The 14453-nt window shown below is 51.2% G+C and overlaps 2 protein-coding genes and 1 non-coding gene across 4 annotated transcripts in view; 2 read left to right on the top strand and 1 right to left on the bottom strand.

Annotated features, from left to right (window-relative positions):
* Positions 1-2073, bottom strand: part of DNAJC30 (DnaJ heat shock protein family (Hsp40) member C30) — a 41307-nt gene extending 39234 nt beyond the window's left edge. The window contains exon 1 of the mRNA XM_061153431.1: positions 870-2073. Coding sequence (XP_061009414.1) covers positions 1377-2054 — 678 coding nt within the window. The 5' untranslated portion in view covers positions 2055-2073 and the 3' untranslated portion in view covers positions 870-1376. The remainder of the gene's footprint in view (positions 1-869) is intronic.
* A 96-nt stretch (positions 2074-2169) lies between these two features.
* Positions 2170-13985, top strand: BUD23 (BUD23 rRNA methyltransferase and ribosome maturation factor). 2 transcript variants are annotated; one of them, XM_061153427.1, is made up of 12 exons: positions 2170-2310; positions 2407-2444; positions 3556-3651; positions 3739-3821; positions 3922-4018; positions 6586-6682; positions 7935-7985; positions 8708-8793; positions 8999-9044; positions 9210-9268; positions 13443-13532; positions 13681-13985. In XM_061153427.1, exons 1-12 carry the CDS (start codon positions 2263-2265, stop codon positions 13733-13735), a joined length of 846 nt encoding a protein of 281 aa, XP_061009410.1. In that variant the 5' UTR covers positions 2170-2262; the 3' UTR covers positions 13736-13985. The 2 variants fall into 2 exon arrangements, with proteins under 2 accessions (XP_061009410.1, XP_061009409.1); XM_061153426.1 differs by lacking the exons at positions 13443-13532; positions 13681-13985 and adding an exon at positions 9364-10232.
* Positions 12521-12649, top strand: LOC133064081 (small Cajal body-specific RNA 20). Its single transcript, XR_009694560.1, has one exon. It is a non-coding gene; the product is annotated as a small Cajal body-specific RNA 20 (non-coding RNA).
* Positions 13986-14453: the final 468 nt, after the last annotated feature.

Raw genomic sequence — 14453 nt, 5'->3', positions numbered from 1 at the left:
CTGCACAGATTTTCCTATCCCATGGCTTTCCCCTCAACAGTGCATACACACTTAGTTCCTACCATTTCACAGCTAATCCACACCCTGTGTGCAGAGATTCAGGGTTAAGAGGGCTGGATTACAACAGCTCTAGCAAGTGATCACCCACTGTTTAGCACCAGTTAGGAACAGAGGAGGGGGAAAAAAAGAGAGGAGGGGGACGGGGGCATAGGTTCGATCCCTGGTTGGGGAACTAAGATCTTGCATGCCTGAGCTGTGCAGCCAAAAAGAAAAAGAAAGAAAGGCTTCGGTCAGTCAGCTCTGAATAAGGAAGTGCATTTCTACATGTCCCTCCTCTCCCTCAATAATCTTGTTTACTCAAACTCCCCCAGTTCCCGCAGCCTCAAGTAGCCATGTTTCAAGGACTTGGCTTGTGGGGCCTGTGATAAGCATTACCAGCAGAATGGGAGGCTGGGCCACTCTCAGGCGACTCTTACCTCCGCTTTTGTTGCTCTCCTTCTAGGAAGGGAGGAGCTGCACAGTTAGCAATGAGGCTGGCTGGTCAAGGGATGACCAGGTGCCAGGCACACTGGCCCAAGGATAAATCTGGCTCTACCGACATCAATATTTTAATCACTGAGCATACTAGAACATGGATAATCAAGTATGACAGATCTCGAAAGAGCAAACAATTTGCTCCCCTGCCATCATGCCCACAGATGAATTTCTGCAAGATCATATATATTTGATAAGTATGGGCACAGGAAGGCTCATGACCTTGCTTTCTTTCCCTCTCCCAGAGGCTACCAACAGAAGGCGGAGTAGGATCTGACTACCCAAGAATGGCCAAGTTTCCACGGATCACATCTTTACCCTACATCGGGTCTCACCTGTGGCTTGGGGAACTCACAGAAAGGCAAGTTTCCTAAGACCCCAGATTTGTTTGTTTTGGCAGTCACAACTGGTCACATTGCACGTTTCAAGGTTACACAGGAGCCCCACGCTACACACAAGGGGCAGGGGCAGACGAGTCTCGCCCGGAGCTTTACAAGAAAGCCAGAGCAAGTGTTCCGGAAGTTAACAACATCTGGAAGCAGGCACCCCAGGGCCTCCAGAAAACCCCTCACTCTCGGGCTTTCAAGACTCTTCATGAGGGGCATGTTTTCTCGAGCATCAAAAAGCCTCCTTTTCTGGAGCAGGGTGGGGATAGGGACGCGCAGGTCAATGGCTAAGCTGGCCAGGTGTGGAACAGAAGGGGGAGAGCAGTTCCTTCGGGCCCCAGCAGAGGTAGACAATGTGAGGCAAGGGGTTCAAGATGACACGCAAGGCCATTGTCCTGGGGGAGGGGGGCGGGAGGGTGTTGGCTGGGGGCTGCTCCCCTGCCCTCCACTCTGCGATTAAATACGAGAGCTCACGATGAGGAAGACGGTGAGCAGAACGAGAACGAAAGCCAAGTCTCGGGTCTCGTCCCAGCGTAAGCCCTTCTTGGCCCGGTCTTCCTGCATCTTGCGGAAGGCTTCCCGGCGCGCCCTCAGGCGCCGTTCGCGCTCCAGCTGCTCACCGTAGTGCGCCTGGTAGAAGGCGTCAAAGTCGAACATGGTGCGCTTGGCTCCCGGCGAGGCCGGACCGCGGCCATGGGCCCGAGGGCCGGGCGGAGGAGTACGGGGTTTCTCGGGGTCGGCGGCGGGCGTCTTGGAAGGCCGGACGCCCGGACCGCGCAGGTCCTCGTCGCTCAGCAGGCCGCGGTCATACTTGCGACGCAAGGTGGTACTGCCCAGCACCACGTAAGCCTGGGAGATGCGCGTGAAGCGCTCGGCAGCCTCAGCGCTCCCCGAGTTGCGGTCCGGGTGGTAGAGGAAGCTCTGCCGGTAGTAAGCCGCCTTGATTTGCGCCTGCGTGGCCGTGGGGGAAACGCCGAGCAGATCATAGAGCGCCGTGCGAGAGTACGGGCCGTCGCTCCGGGTGTAAGTCCTCACTTCTGGGCCCAGGCCCGATCTCGGGTTTTGTGGAACCCCCCGGGGCTGCCACAATCTCCACAACAGTCGCGACCACCTCAGATCGCGCCGGGCTGCCATCTTGAGTGAATCTGGCGGGCGGTGCAAGATGAACTGGCCAATGGGAGACGTGCGTTTTTCGCAGCCGGTCGGCCCTGTAGCCAATCGAGTAAAAGAGAAGGCGGGGAGAGGGGGTGGAGCATGCGTATTACGGGGCGGGCGCCCGGCTGATGACATAAAAACCGGGCTCCGGAGCCACTCGCACGAGTTCTGCTGTTGAGGCGTGGTGATGGCTTCTCGCGGGCGGAGACCTGAGCTCCGCGGGCCCCCGGAGCTGGTGAGGGCTGTGACCATCCCCTCTCTGTTTTCTCTTAGGGTGTCCGCGTCTTGATATCTTATCAGACTCCCCCCATTTTTTTTCTCGTTCTTGCAGTATTACGACAAAAATGAAGCCCGGAAATACGTGCGCAAGTAAGGGAAGCCTGGATGTTTGTTGCAGGGTGTCGGGGATCGGGAACCGGCAAGTTGCCCTGAACGCGGAGGTTGCTTGGAAAGCACGCAGAATTTGGGGGTGGCGGAAGAAAGAGACTTGAGTTGATCCATTGTTGACACCGTCAAAGTAAACTCTTGAGTAAACCTCCAGATCTCTGGGTCTCGGCAATCTTAGTATCAGAATGAGAGTGATTATACCTCCTTGGTTTAAGGTGACAGCTTATTTTAAACATGTGAAGAATTAGATAGGACGCAGTGGTTATGTGTAAACCATCAGTGCTGTTTGTGTGTGTGTGTGGGGGGAAATAATATCCGTAGAATCTTTACTGTATGTCCCAGTTTACAGTATCTTAGTAGGTCTCGGGACTGCTGTTGGTAGAGTATCTGAATTTAAGAGAGCGTAGTTGTATGTGTTATTAATGAAGCTAGTTAATAGGTGAGGGCCAGGGCAAGTACTTCCAAACCTATTCTTTCCGTAAACAGTACTCTGTAAAAAAAGTTCTGCAGATACTAATAATCTGTTTTGTCTTTTTTGTTCCGATTAGAGTACTAGGGTAAGCAAAAATGATGTTTTGAGCATACTGGGTTAAATAAAGTATAATAATGAGTATATTGGGTTAGGTTAAGGATTACTACACTTAACTTTATGTAGTTTCTTTTTAAATGGGTCCTCAAGAATGTCCTGAGTGGCTTGTGTTATATTTCTCATGGAGAGCACTGTTATAATTTTTATTGTGCATTGTTGACCATTCTACATGGGAGTAGCTACAGTGGTTAATTCTTCTAGAAAACATGTTTTTAAGTAAGAGAATGTCAGAGTTTGGTAGAGTTGAAAATACCCAATGATGGGTTATGAGGTAAGTGATTTGTTTCCTTCATAGTAGCCCTGCAGCTGGTACAGTTTAATCTGTGTCACAGCAGAGTAACATGTATTACATGGTCTTTGGGGGTCACTTTTAAATAGTCATAGTCCAGTTTCTTGGCTGGAAAAGAGTACCTCAGGATGATTGTTTCCTTTGACTTTTCTTGGTCTGGGTGAGGTTTTAGCCCAGAACCCCTTTACCACTTTCTTGTGTTTCTGGCTTTTTAGCTCACGGATGATTGATGTCCAAACCAAGATGGCTGAGCGGGCGGTGGAGCTTCTTTGTGTGCCTGAGGATAAGCCCTGTTATGTGTTGGATATTGGGTGAGTTCCTGGGGCCCAGTTCAGACAGTCTAGGTGAGGAGATGTCCCTGCTCCTCACACTGTTGAGTCTGTTTGATTGTCTTCCAGCTGCGGCACTGGGCTGAGTGGCGATTACCTCTCAGACGAGGGGCACTACTGGGTGGGCATTGACATCAGCCCTGCCATGCTGGGTAAGTATGCCCTGTTCAGCACTGGGGTGGACGCCCTTCCATGAGTTTGGAGTGGTGATGCAGATTGTCCTGATTCCTCATCTACTCTTTTCCAATGTAGATGAGGCCTTGGACCGAGACACGCAGGGAGATGTGATTCTGGGGGACATGGGTCAGGGCATACCCTTCAAACCAGGCACCTTTGATGCTTGTATCAGGTAAGGGTCTCCATTTCCTGCTTTAAGTCCTGCAGGTCAGTGCTTCCCAAAGCAGAGTTGTACTGAACACATAAATATACACATTGCCCAGGATTTTCAGGTCTGTTGGATCAGAGCAAGGCCCCCCAAATACGTCTTTTTTGTGTTACAAAACTACTCCTGTGCTTAACTTGTCCTGCCAGGTTTGGGTACCATGGTGTCTACTTTTCTCTGCTTTGTCTGTGTGACAAGGTGGGGGCTTCTAAACCTCTGGGAGCCATCTTATGGGTCTCAGCAGCCATCTTGTGGGTCCTAGCAGCCATCTTGTGGGCCCCAGCAGCCATTTTGTTGACTTCTTTTCAAGGAGTTTTATAGTGGAGAGTGGCCCTCACTGCTCCAATCTTTTCAGTGGCTTAGGAGTCTTCTCTGAGGAGTCGGGGTCAGGCTTTGAATGTGTACATAGTACTTCGATAACATATTTTAGAACATTGGGCCCACAAGATGGCTTCTGGGACCCACAAGATAGCTCCCAGAGGCTCAACAGCCCCCACCCTGTCACACACAAGAAGCAGAGAAATTTGTATACCCTGGTGCCTGAAGCTGGCAGGACAAATTAACCATAAGAGTAGTTTCGTATACAAAAAAGAGGTATTTAGGGGCCTTGTTTTAATTACTGTTAGAAATAGGAAGTTTTTGGTCTTCTGTGGTAAGCTCTGTTGAGTATTTGGTTTAGTGTTTTGTTGCTGGGGTGGAAGTAGGGGCTAGGAGAGGATGTCAAAGTTGAATCATTATCTGGGAGGGCAAAGACCTCCTATGATAATAGATTGAGCTGTAGGGATACACAGAATCTGGATGAGGAGTACAAATTTGCATTTAAGTGTTGTTTTTTTTTAGGGTAAGTGATTAACATATATGTGGAAACAAGATTGGAGGAGAAAAAACGTTTCAAAGATAGCAACTGTGTTTTAGTAATGATCAGGTGAGATGTTCTAAGCTGCAGAGAGTCAAAGACCAGCAACATGGTCTTGTGTGTTTCGGTACTAAGCAGTCATTTTTAGTTTGTTTTTAAAAAGGAGAAGGTGGTTTGCCCAGCATTTTTGTCTCAACATTTGTTACGTGTAAGAAATTGTACGATGTGCTTTAGAGTTCATGGAAATAAAAGTCCCTGTTTTTAAGACTCTCCATAGTTTTTTCGGTGCTATAAGATGTGGACCCCAGGGGATTTCCCTGGCAGTCCGGTGGTTTAGACTGTGCACTTCCACTGCAGGGGTTGCAGGTTTGTTCCATGGTCGGGGAACTAAGATCCCACATGATGTGCGGGTTAGCCAAAAAATAAAAGATGTGGACCAAGTTGCTAAACATGAGCCCCAGGGTGAGGTGTGCATTAGGGAATCAGGGGACCCACCACAGTTATGAAGAGAAATAAGAGCACAGGAAAACTTTGAGCAGGAGGAGCTGGGGCTGGGCCTTGAAGGCTGGAAGGGATTTGGAGAGCCAAAGGAGAGGGTTTCAGAGTGAAGAAGCAGTGTAAGCACAGGCATAGAAGTGGGTGGGAAAAAGGCATTTCTTCGATGTAGTGATGAATGAGAAATTTCCTGGAAGCTGAGATCGTGTGGGTTTGGTTCCTAGAAAGCTTTTTACTCCATCCTAAGAAGTTGGGTTTTTATTCAGTAGTTGATGGGGCACTGGTGAGTGATGAGACTTGGTCTGTGTTGCAGGAATATTACTTAAGAGAGAAGATGCAAGAGAAGTTAGGTTGTTGAAGCAATCGAAGTGATAATAAATGCTGACCCAGGAGAGTGGTGAAGGAAGTAAAAGCTGGGAGAGGCAGTTGGGCACACCAACTGGGCTTGGCGTTCTATGTTATGTGTGTGCTCAGCAGTGAGGAGGGAAAAGAGGAAAAGAGGGGCATATTAGTTGCTTGAGGTTTTACTTTTTTAAATATTTATTTGCAACAACAGCAGCAACAAAAATAAATATTTATTTGCTGTGTTGGGTCTTAGTTGCAGCATGCAGGATATTTACCTATGACTCGCAGGCTTAGTTGCCCAGTGGCGTATGGAATCTTAGTTCCTGGAACAGGGATTGAACCCACTTCCCTTGCACTGGCAGGCAGATTCTTAACCACTGGACCTCCAGGGAAGTCCCTGCTTGAGGTTTTAAATCTGGGGATTGTGGAGACCCCTAGCAGGTACAGTTGAAGGAAATGATTTAGGAGGAGAGTGAATGGCTCTGTGGAAGCCGGAAGCATATTTCTGTTGAATGGAGGAAGGGTATGAAGGGATAGGTGGCAGGGAGAGCCTTGGCTTGCTGAGTGATGCTGAACCAAACTTGAGATGCGTGTGGAACAAGGTTGAGGACGTGTTTCTTTGGATTGGCGCAAGGAAACCTTTCACGCTCACCTTCTGGAGACCCTGTTTGGTCCAGTGTTGTGAGATAGTGACCCGAGGTGAACTTGCACGTGCCAACAGAGTTGTGAGCCAGGAGGGTTTCATCTGGAGATTGAGGAGTGTGGCATTGGTTGTGAAGAGGCAGGGGTGGGCCATGCGTGTCGCTCCCTTTCCTGATGCGGTCTCTTGCTCTTGCAGCATTTCTGCAGTGCAGTGGCTCTGTAATGCTAACAAGAAGTCTGATATTCCTGCCAAGCGCCTGTACCGCTTCTTCTCGTCCCTCTACTCTGTTCTGGTGAGTTACGAGATCTCCTCCCCGGCCCTCCGTCGTTCTGCAGGTAGTGTGATGAGGCGGAGGCACCCCGTGGGAAGGACACTGAGGATGGCGGGACCTTATTGCGGCTACTTCTGTCCAAGTGGGCAGCCTTAAAAGAAGAAGGGGGTGGAGTGGGGAGCGACACACCAGTGAAATGCAGAGACACTGATGACAGAATCTGAGACTGACCACAACTGCTGTATCTATGCTGCTGAATTTTAATCCCACATTGGCTTGGGGGCCTGGACTCCCCAGATCGAGGACAGGGATGGCATATCGAGGCCACACAGAACACCTTCCAGAGCTCATATCCTCCCATCTCCCACCTTCCTTCCCCCTACCACAAGTGCTCAGAGAGGAGAGCAGGGTGGTTCTTTACTAGTGAGAGAGCCTTTATTGGCTTTATCTTATCTTTAGAAATGATGGCATTGATTTCCATTATTTACTAGGACTAGATGAGAGTGAGATTCTAAGTCCTAAAAATCTGATCTTTTTGTTTTTTTGGATCCAAGTGTTTTTCTTTTATCAAAAATTTGGCTGTGCTGGGTCTCAGTTGCAGCACCCAGGATCTTCGATCTTAGTTGCAGCATGTGGGATCTATTAATAGTTTCCTGACCAGGGATGGAATCTGCGCCCCCTGCATTGGGAGCAGAGAGTCTTAGTCACTAGACCACTGGGGAGGTCCCAGATCCAGGTGTTTCTTGGTGCCCTTAAGTTACCTCCCCTCGCCCCTGACTTTTTTAGAGTGGGTTCTGGCAGATAGCTTACTAGACTTGTGCATTATGTAGTTTTCCCTCTGCTCAGACTCGGGGGTTAATCCTGAAGTTCTGAGGACCTTGGTGTTTGCTTTTCCCTCTGCTGAAATGCTCTCTTCAGATATTTCAATAGCCAACTCCATACTACAGTCAGGTCTCTACTCCAGCGCCCCTTGGAGAGGGGCCTTCCTTGAAAACCAAAAGTAAACTGGATAGTTTCTGTCACTTATTATCCCTTGTTCTAAGTTATTTTTCTTTTTGGCACTTAATCTGCTGTAAATTAGCTGCCTTGCCCACTAAAATGTCAGCTGCAGACATTGGTTACTGTCTCTTGTTCATGGCACTTTCCCACCCCCAAGAACAGTATACCCTGCACACAGTGGGAACTCAACAAATATTTCGTGAAGAATAAAAGGGGAAGCGTCTGGATCTGGGCCCCATGGATTATTTGAGAGACAGCCACGTTTCTGTTGCAGGTTCGTGGAGGCCGAGCTGTCCTTCAATTGTACCCCGAGAACTCAGAGCAGGTAAGCCCCTTGGCTAGTGGGGTGCATGGAGGTAGGGGGAGCCCAGAACAGCTAAACTGTTCTGTTTCTCACTCTCCTGTCCTCCTATCAGGGAGTGACAGGACAAGCCACCTTAGGCTGCTTGGTGGGAAGGGAGGAGCTGAGAGTGGTTCTCCTTGCTGGCGCATCTTATGGCCTAAGTCCTAAGGAGGGAGGGGTACCTGAGGCGCAGGTGAGGGATAGGGTGTTTGTCTTCTCTTGACAGACAAACCCTTTGGTATTACTGATTTCCATAACTGAAGAAATAAATGGGGGGTGGGGGAGAGGATGTTAACAGTTGTCTGCTGTGGAGGGTGATGCATGAGCAGAGAGGGGGTCGGAGGTACCAACTCTGATGGACAAGTATCGAGCTGTCCCTGACCAGTAACATGAATGAGTCTGGCGCTCGGTTGGTGGCCATTCATTTCCTGAGATTCAAGTGGGGAGGTGGGTCCCTGGGCTAGAAGGAATGATGGGGGGAGTAGGTGGTTCTGTGATCCCCGAGGGAGGTGTTTGTCGTGGCTAGCTCCAGCCTGCACTTTTCCTGCGTGGTTTTTGGGGACTTGGAGTTGGAAACAGTCAATAAAGACCTTTAGTTCTCCCAGGCGAGGTCTGTCCTGGGACCAGACGAGGGCCCGGGGGATGGGCAGGAAGCCGCTGTTAACCGCACTGCCCTGCCTGACTCCCTGCCGTTCTCTCCCCAGTTGGAGCTGATCACCACCCAGGCCACCAGGGCCGGCTTCACTGGCGGTGTGGTGGTAGACTACCCCAACAGCGCGAAAGCCAAGAAGTGAGTACTGGCGGTCAGGGCCCACCCGTGCAGCAGGAGACAGGGTGCGGGGTGGCCCTCACAGACCAGTGACCAGAGCAGTGCTGGGATGGGTCACTGGGGCCCGGGTGTGTTTGCATCTGTTCGTGGCAGGGTAGGGTGAGGATTTCACTTGTCCCTTAAGGCTTTCTGAGCCCAGCCCTCACTCTTCGTTTTCTCATTTCAGGTTCTACCTGTGTTTGTTTTCTGGACCTTCGACCTCTATACCAGAGGTGAGGGCCCTTGGTTTGTAGGCCCATCTGTCTTGGGTTCCCTTCCTGTGGGGTTGGGCCATGGGCCTGCTGGAAGGACTCACAGACCTGGGTACCAGGCCTTCTGGGAGGGTGGCGGGGTTTGAAAGCGCTCCAGGTGACCAGAAAGCACTTTGGTTTCTGCAGGGCCTGAGCGAAGATACCGAGGAGGAGAAGCCCGCCGAGTCCACGTTCACAGCTAAGAGGTGAGACGCTCTCAGTCAGCGCTGACTCAGGGGCAGATGGTTGCCGTCCCCAGGTTCAGGCGGCAAGACTCTTCCGTGTCTCTGTTTCCACCAAGTCTCTCAGGGTCTGATGTGGCAGTGACAGCAAGGTGGAGAGGAGACTGGGGAACCCTCTGGGACGCTGTGTGCCCCTACTTCTGGCTGCGAGAGTGGAGCCCTGCTGGACGTCCGTGGGCAGCCTGCTCCGTCCGCCCATCCTCTTGCTGCCCCCAGCAGCTGGCCCCCTCCTCCCCAGGCTGCCTCTGTCCCCTGGATCCCAGACCCCCTTCCTGTGGCCCCTGTGGCTCCCTGTCCCCCTGCATCCTCATCTTTACCCTCTCGAGTCATGGCTCTCAGCACTCAGCAGTGCTGCACAGTTTATCCTGACTTTAAAAAAGATCCTCCCTTATCCCTGTAACAGCTCCTGACTACCACTCTGTTTATCCACCCCTGCTTATTGGCTTCTGGTTATGGCAGAACTCCTCGCACTGGCTCCCCTGCCTTTTTCAGTCCTCTCCTCTGACTCCGGCTTGTCTCATCACAAATTGCTCTTGCCGCCACCAGCCTGTCTTAGCAAACCCATGAGCCTTTTTTCTTTCTCCATCTTCATTGTAACTTGCTTGGTAAGTAGGAGCTAAGGCAGCCGATTGCTCCCTTAACGCTTTCTTCACTTGGCTTCCTACCTCCCTCCCTCCCTGGCTGGTCCTTCTCCATTCACTCTGCAGCTCCGCCTGGACCCCTTTTCTCTGTGTGCTGCTGCATGAAACACCAGCTCCAGGTTGAGAACATCCAGGTATATAGCACTGGTCTCAATCCCACCTCTGGTTTCCAAACCACTTCCCCTCCTGAGTGTCCAGACCTGGACTTCCCACAGGTGTCCAGAGCAAAATAGAGCCCTTGGTTTCACCCCCAAACTTCCTTCCTCCATCCTTCCTGTTGTCTACCCTTCCTGTCTCCCTTACATCTCGCATCCAGTCAGACCACTCCTTTTCCTCACACCTATGTGGTCTTCATCCCCACTGCCCGGGTTTCTGAAAGCTGCTTCGCTGGTCTCCCTCCTTGACTTTGCATCTGAGTTCCCTGGCTGTGCAGCCAGACAGATCCTTCTCTCTTGCTCTTTAAAAGTGTACATCGTATCTTGCGATTTTCCTCTTCACTAACTTCAGTTGAGTTCTCCTTACTTTTATTTTCTCTAACGCTGTTCACAGCTCTGAATCAGAAATACTTGTTTATGTGGCATTATTTCTACCCCCAACTACAGTGGAAACTTGGTGGGGACTTGTATACATGATACCAGAAGAATGTCTTGTTAGCAAAAGGTGTTCAGTATTTGTTGAAGGAGCAAATGATTATAAGAGAGTAAAGGAGGAGGTTAGTTCTTTATTCCGATTAGAGTGAAAGGTCTTCAAACTTGAAGACATTGAAGAGGAAAAACGGGCGGAGAAAGGATGAGTTAGGAAGGCCCAGGGATGGTGAAAAATCATGAGTCCAGTCCTCGTGTCTACCATGCATTGATGCCCCCTGACCCTTTGGTCCTCCAGGGTCATCTCCTTGAGCTTCCTCTGTTCATTCCCCATGGGGACTTGGGGGGCACTCTCCTCGCCGTTTCTCCTCCAAGGTGCCCATCACTTGCTCCCAGCAGGTGATCCCATCTCCTGCTTCACAGGGAAATTCAAGTGGTTTAACTCCGTCCGTCCACCTTAGGCTCCCTCTTGTCCTCACAACGGTGTCTACAGATGACATGTCCTAGCTATAAACTTAGGTAAGTTGTGGGACCTCAGCAGCCGTTTCTCATCTCTTTTAAAAATCTGGCAAGGGGGACTGTGCCCCCCTCTCAGGCAGTGTGTTGAGGAGTCGAGAGCATGTCTGTGCAGAACTGGGAGCAGTGCCTGGCTCGGACCCTGTCTCCCTACAGACTCTTCCTCTTGAAATCCTCCGATTTGGGGAGGGTGGGGAGGAGGTTGTGGGCTGACAGGGCTTCTCCTGGTGGTGTCACTTTGGTCTGATCACATTCAAGCCTCTTACGAATATTGTTTGGGCCAAAAAGTTCATTGAGGTTTTTCTATAACATCTTGCAGAAGTGAACATTTTGGCCAATCCAATAAATAGATAAATTAAGAAAAAGTTTTTTAACCCTTTATCAAACTCATCTCTAATTTCCTCCCCCCACCCCATCAACTTTGCTTGACTGATGTATTTCTCACCTCTCACCACCCAGCCTCCACCCTGCCACTCGTCACCTGCACACTCCGTAGGTGCCTCTGGCCTCTGCGCTGTGGACACCTCTCACCTCTTCCTGCGGTCTGCACCACTCGCTGTCTTCGCTGCTCCTGCGGCTCTCCTGATGACTCTCTTGCCATCACCCCTTCTGCAGCTCACATCTTGCCCCCGTTTACTGTGCTACCCCAGAGCTGGTCCTTACGGACTTTTGGGGTTTAGTCCTGCGTCTTTAGCTGCTTCCTGCTTTGCATCTGGTACATTGGACTCCTGCCCCCCTCATTGTGAGCCTGTTAACTTCCTTCTCTGAACTTCTGTCTCGCTACAGCCTGAAGCCTAGAATGTGTGTCATTCCTTTGGGCAAAGGCCTCACTGCTTCCTGGAGAGAGGGCACGCTCCTTGCTGGTGTTCACAGCTCCATGAGCTGGTCCAGCCAAGTGGGAATCAGTTGTGTTTTTTTTTTTATCTGACTTTTATTACTGGGTTAGAACAGATGAGATGTAGCAGCAGGAAGGATGTGTCACGCAGTCTGGCTTGGAGGACACTTCAAGGATGACTGGATCCTCAGCAGACAATCAGATTCTCCCTTGGACCCTCCCCTTCTTACACCCATGACTCCAGACACCGAGACTCTTCTACTCTCTAACCTTTCCCTTCAGTCCTTTCCCAGAGCCTCACTTTGACGTCTCGCTTCCTGTCTGGACCCTGCCCCACCTTCTGCATGAAGAAATACTAATACCAGCTTAATCTCAGTGGCGCGTTCGTTTCCCCCCTCACTTCCTCAGCTGCTCCTGGCCTCTGTGCGCTTGGCCAGGTGCGGGTGGTTGCTGCCCCAGCCCAGCCCTGGATTCTTCACGGGCAGAGCTGGTTCATAGCCACTGTAGAACATCCACAGGCTGGGCCCACCCAGGTACCTCAGGCAGGCAGCCTCCGTGGTGTGTCATTGCTGAAAACAGTTTGATTCCGGCTGCCAGGTGGGGAATGTGCTCTGAGGACCCGGACTCTGCCCTTTCTCAGGGCTTCTCTCCCACAGAGCTGAAGAGAACAGTTCTCCTCAGCTGGGACTGGAGCCCAAGATGAACTCTTGAGGGTTGTTTTCGGGGCTGCCGTGAGCTGGGCAGCCGTGTTTTCCTACCTCAGACATTCATAGTTGCTGGAAGCCCTAGCTTGCTCTGCACCAAGAGCCTCCAGTTCTCCTCGGATAGGCTGTGTTTGTAAAATTTTTTTGATTTTTGGCTGCACTGGGTCCTGCTGGGTCTCCTTGCTGCACGGGCTTTCTCTTGTTGCAGCGAGCAGGAGGCTACCCTCTAGTACTGGTGCGAAGGCCTCTCATTGTGGTAGTTCCTCTTGTTGTGTAGTGTTGGTTCTAGAGTGCGGCCTCAGTAGTTGTGGCACCATGGCATGTGGGATCTTCCTAGACCAGGGATTGAACTTGTGTGCATGGCCAGGCTGATTTTTAACAACTGGATCACCAGGGAAGCCCTGGGGTCTTTTTTTTTTTAATTACTTTTATTTTTGGCCATAGTGCACAACATGTGGAATCTTGGTTCCCTGACCGTGGGGATCGAACCAACGTCCCCTGCAATGGAAGTGAGGATTCTTAACCTCTGGACCGCCAGGAGAGTCCCTCCTTGGATAGGCTCTTGTGAGCTGATCCTGGCCCCAAAGTAACTTGGCCCCTGCCTGCCCCGCAGGCACTGGTATGTAGGCCTAACACACGGTTCCCAGTCTGGAGGATATCCGCGAATGAGCGGGACCCTCGCCTCCTGCTGAGCAGCTGCTCTGGCCCCAGCAGGTGTCACCAGGAAGGCGCTGTCCAGAATGGGGACCGCAGAGGCCGCCTGCTTGGGGGGAGACTAGCCACGTTTCTCTGCCCGGCTTCACCCAGGTGCCAGCTAGGCTGCCCCGTCCCCTTGTTGACAGCTGTGTTCCCCCACAGGATCCCGTACAGGATAGCAAGACGGGGGGTGGTGAGAAAGAGCCGAGAATGGGTCCTGGAGAAGAAGGCACGCCGCCGTCGGCAGGGCAAGTGAGTGCTGGGGGTGCAGATTGTGGGCTGGGGGTGGGGCTTGGCCACCCAGGGCCTGGGGCTCTCTTGCCTCCAGGGTCCCAGGGGTTCATAGTTCATTTTCCTGAGCCTGTTCTGTTCTTTCCACCCCTGTTATTTCTTGGCACAGGGAGGTCCGCCCTGACACCCAGTACACCGGCCGCAAGCGCAAGCCCCGCTTCTGAGCAGGTGACCGTGTCCACTGGGACCGCCCAGGAACCACACGGGCAGAAGCTGTGCAATCCAGCCCAGGCGCTTGCCTCTGCAGACTTCTCTATATTGAAGTGCCTACTTCAGCCGCTGACAAAAAGTGTTTTTCTTAGAAAAAGTTTGAAAAAGTTTTAATGTTCTAAAAGCATTTTCTTCACTAAAAAAGAAAAAAAAAATTTTAAGAGCTTACTTTGTTCTGAAAGCAATAAACCACTTTCTGTGGAACCTTGGCTCTGGCATTTTTCCCTCCCTGACAAATTTCAGAAGTTCTTCTGTTGGGGGTGGGGCTTTATTCCCAGGTGTGAGTTAGGTTTAAAGAACTTTTGAAAGCTTTCTTCTAACCTAGAAGGAATGAGGTAGATTCCTTTAACTTTGGAGTATTCATATGTTAACTTTGCTAAGACTATTTTGTTTTATATCAACAGGCAAAGTTGGGAAGCAAGGGCAGGGTGACATGTATCCATGGTACCCGTGGGCCTGAGGCCACTGCCCAGTCTCTGGTTTCCCTGTGGTCCGAAGGCATCATCCAGCCCAGTGGCCTGGGCTGACCTTTGACCCTGGCTGCTGCCTCAGGTGTTGACTGGCTGGTGCTGGGCTCTCTTGCGGGTCTGTCTGCTTTCCAGTCACTGGTGGTCAGAAGGGCAGGTTCTGCTGTGGGGTTGGGTGGGGACTGTCTAGGGGGCTGATGAGAGG

The sequence above is a fragment of the Dama dama genome, chromosome 10 (assembly GCF_033118175.1).
Source record: "Dama dama isolate Ldn47 chromosome 10, ASM3311817v1, whole genome shotgun sequence".
NCBI lineage: Eukaryota > Metazoa > Chordata > Mammalia > Artiodactyla > Cervidae > Dama > Dama dama.
The sequence above is the reverse complement of the archived record's forward strand: the minus strand, read 5'-3'. Positions and strand labels throughout refer to the sequence as shown.

What these genes read in the sequence shown, in the direction of transcription:
- BUD23 (XM_061153426.1), top strand. Translation starts at nt 2,263, where the DNA reads ATGGCTTCTCGCGGGCGGAGACCTGAGCTCCGCGGGCCCCCGGAGCTG. An exon ending in TGTTATGTGTTGGATATTGG is followed by an intron (nt 3,652 to 3,738) that starts GTGAGTTCCTGG and finishes ATTGTCTTCCAG; the next exon opens with CTGCGGCACTGGGCTGAGTG. An exon ending in ACCTTTGATGCTTGTATCAG is followed by an intron (nt 4,019 to 6,585) that starts GTAAGGGTCTCC and finishes TTGCTCTTGCAG; the next exon opens with CATTTCTGCAGTGCAGTGGC.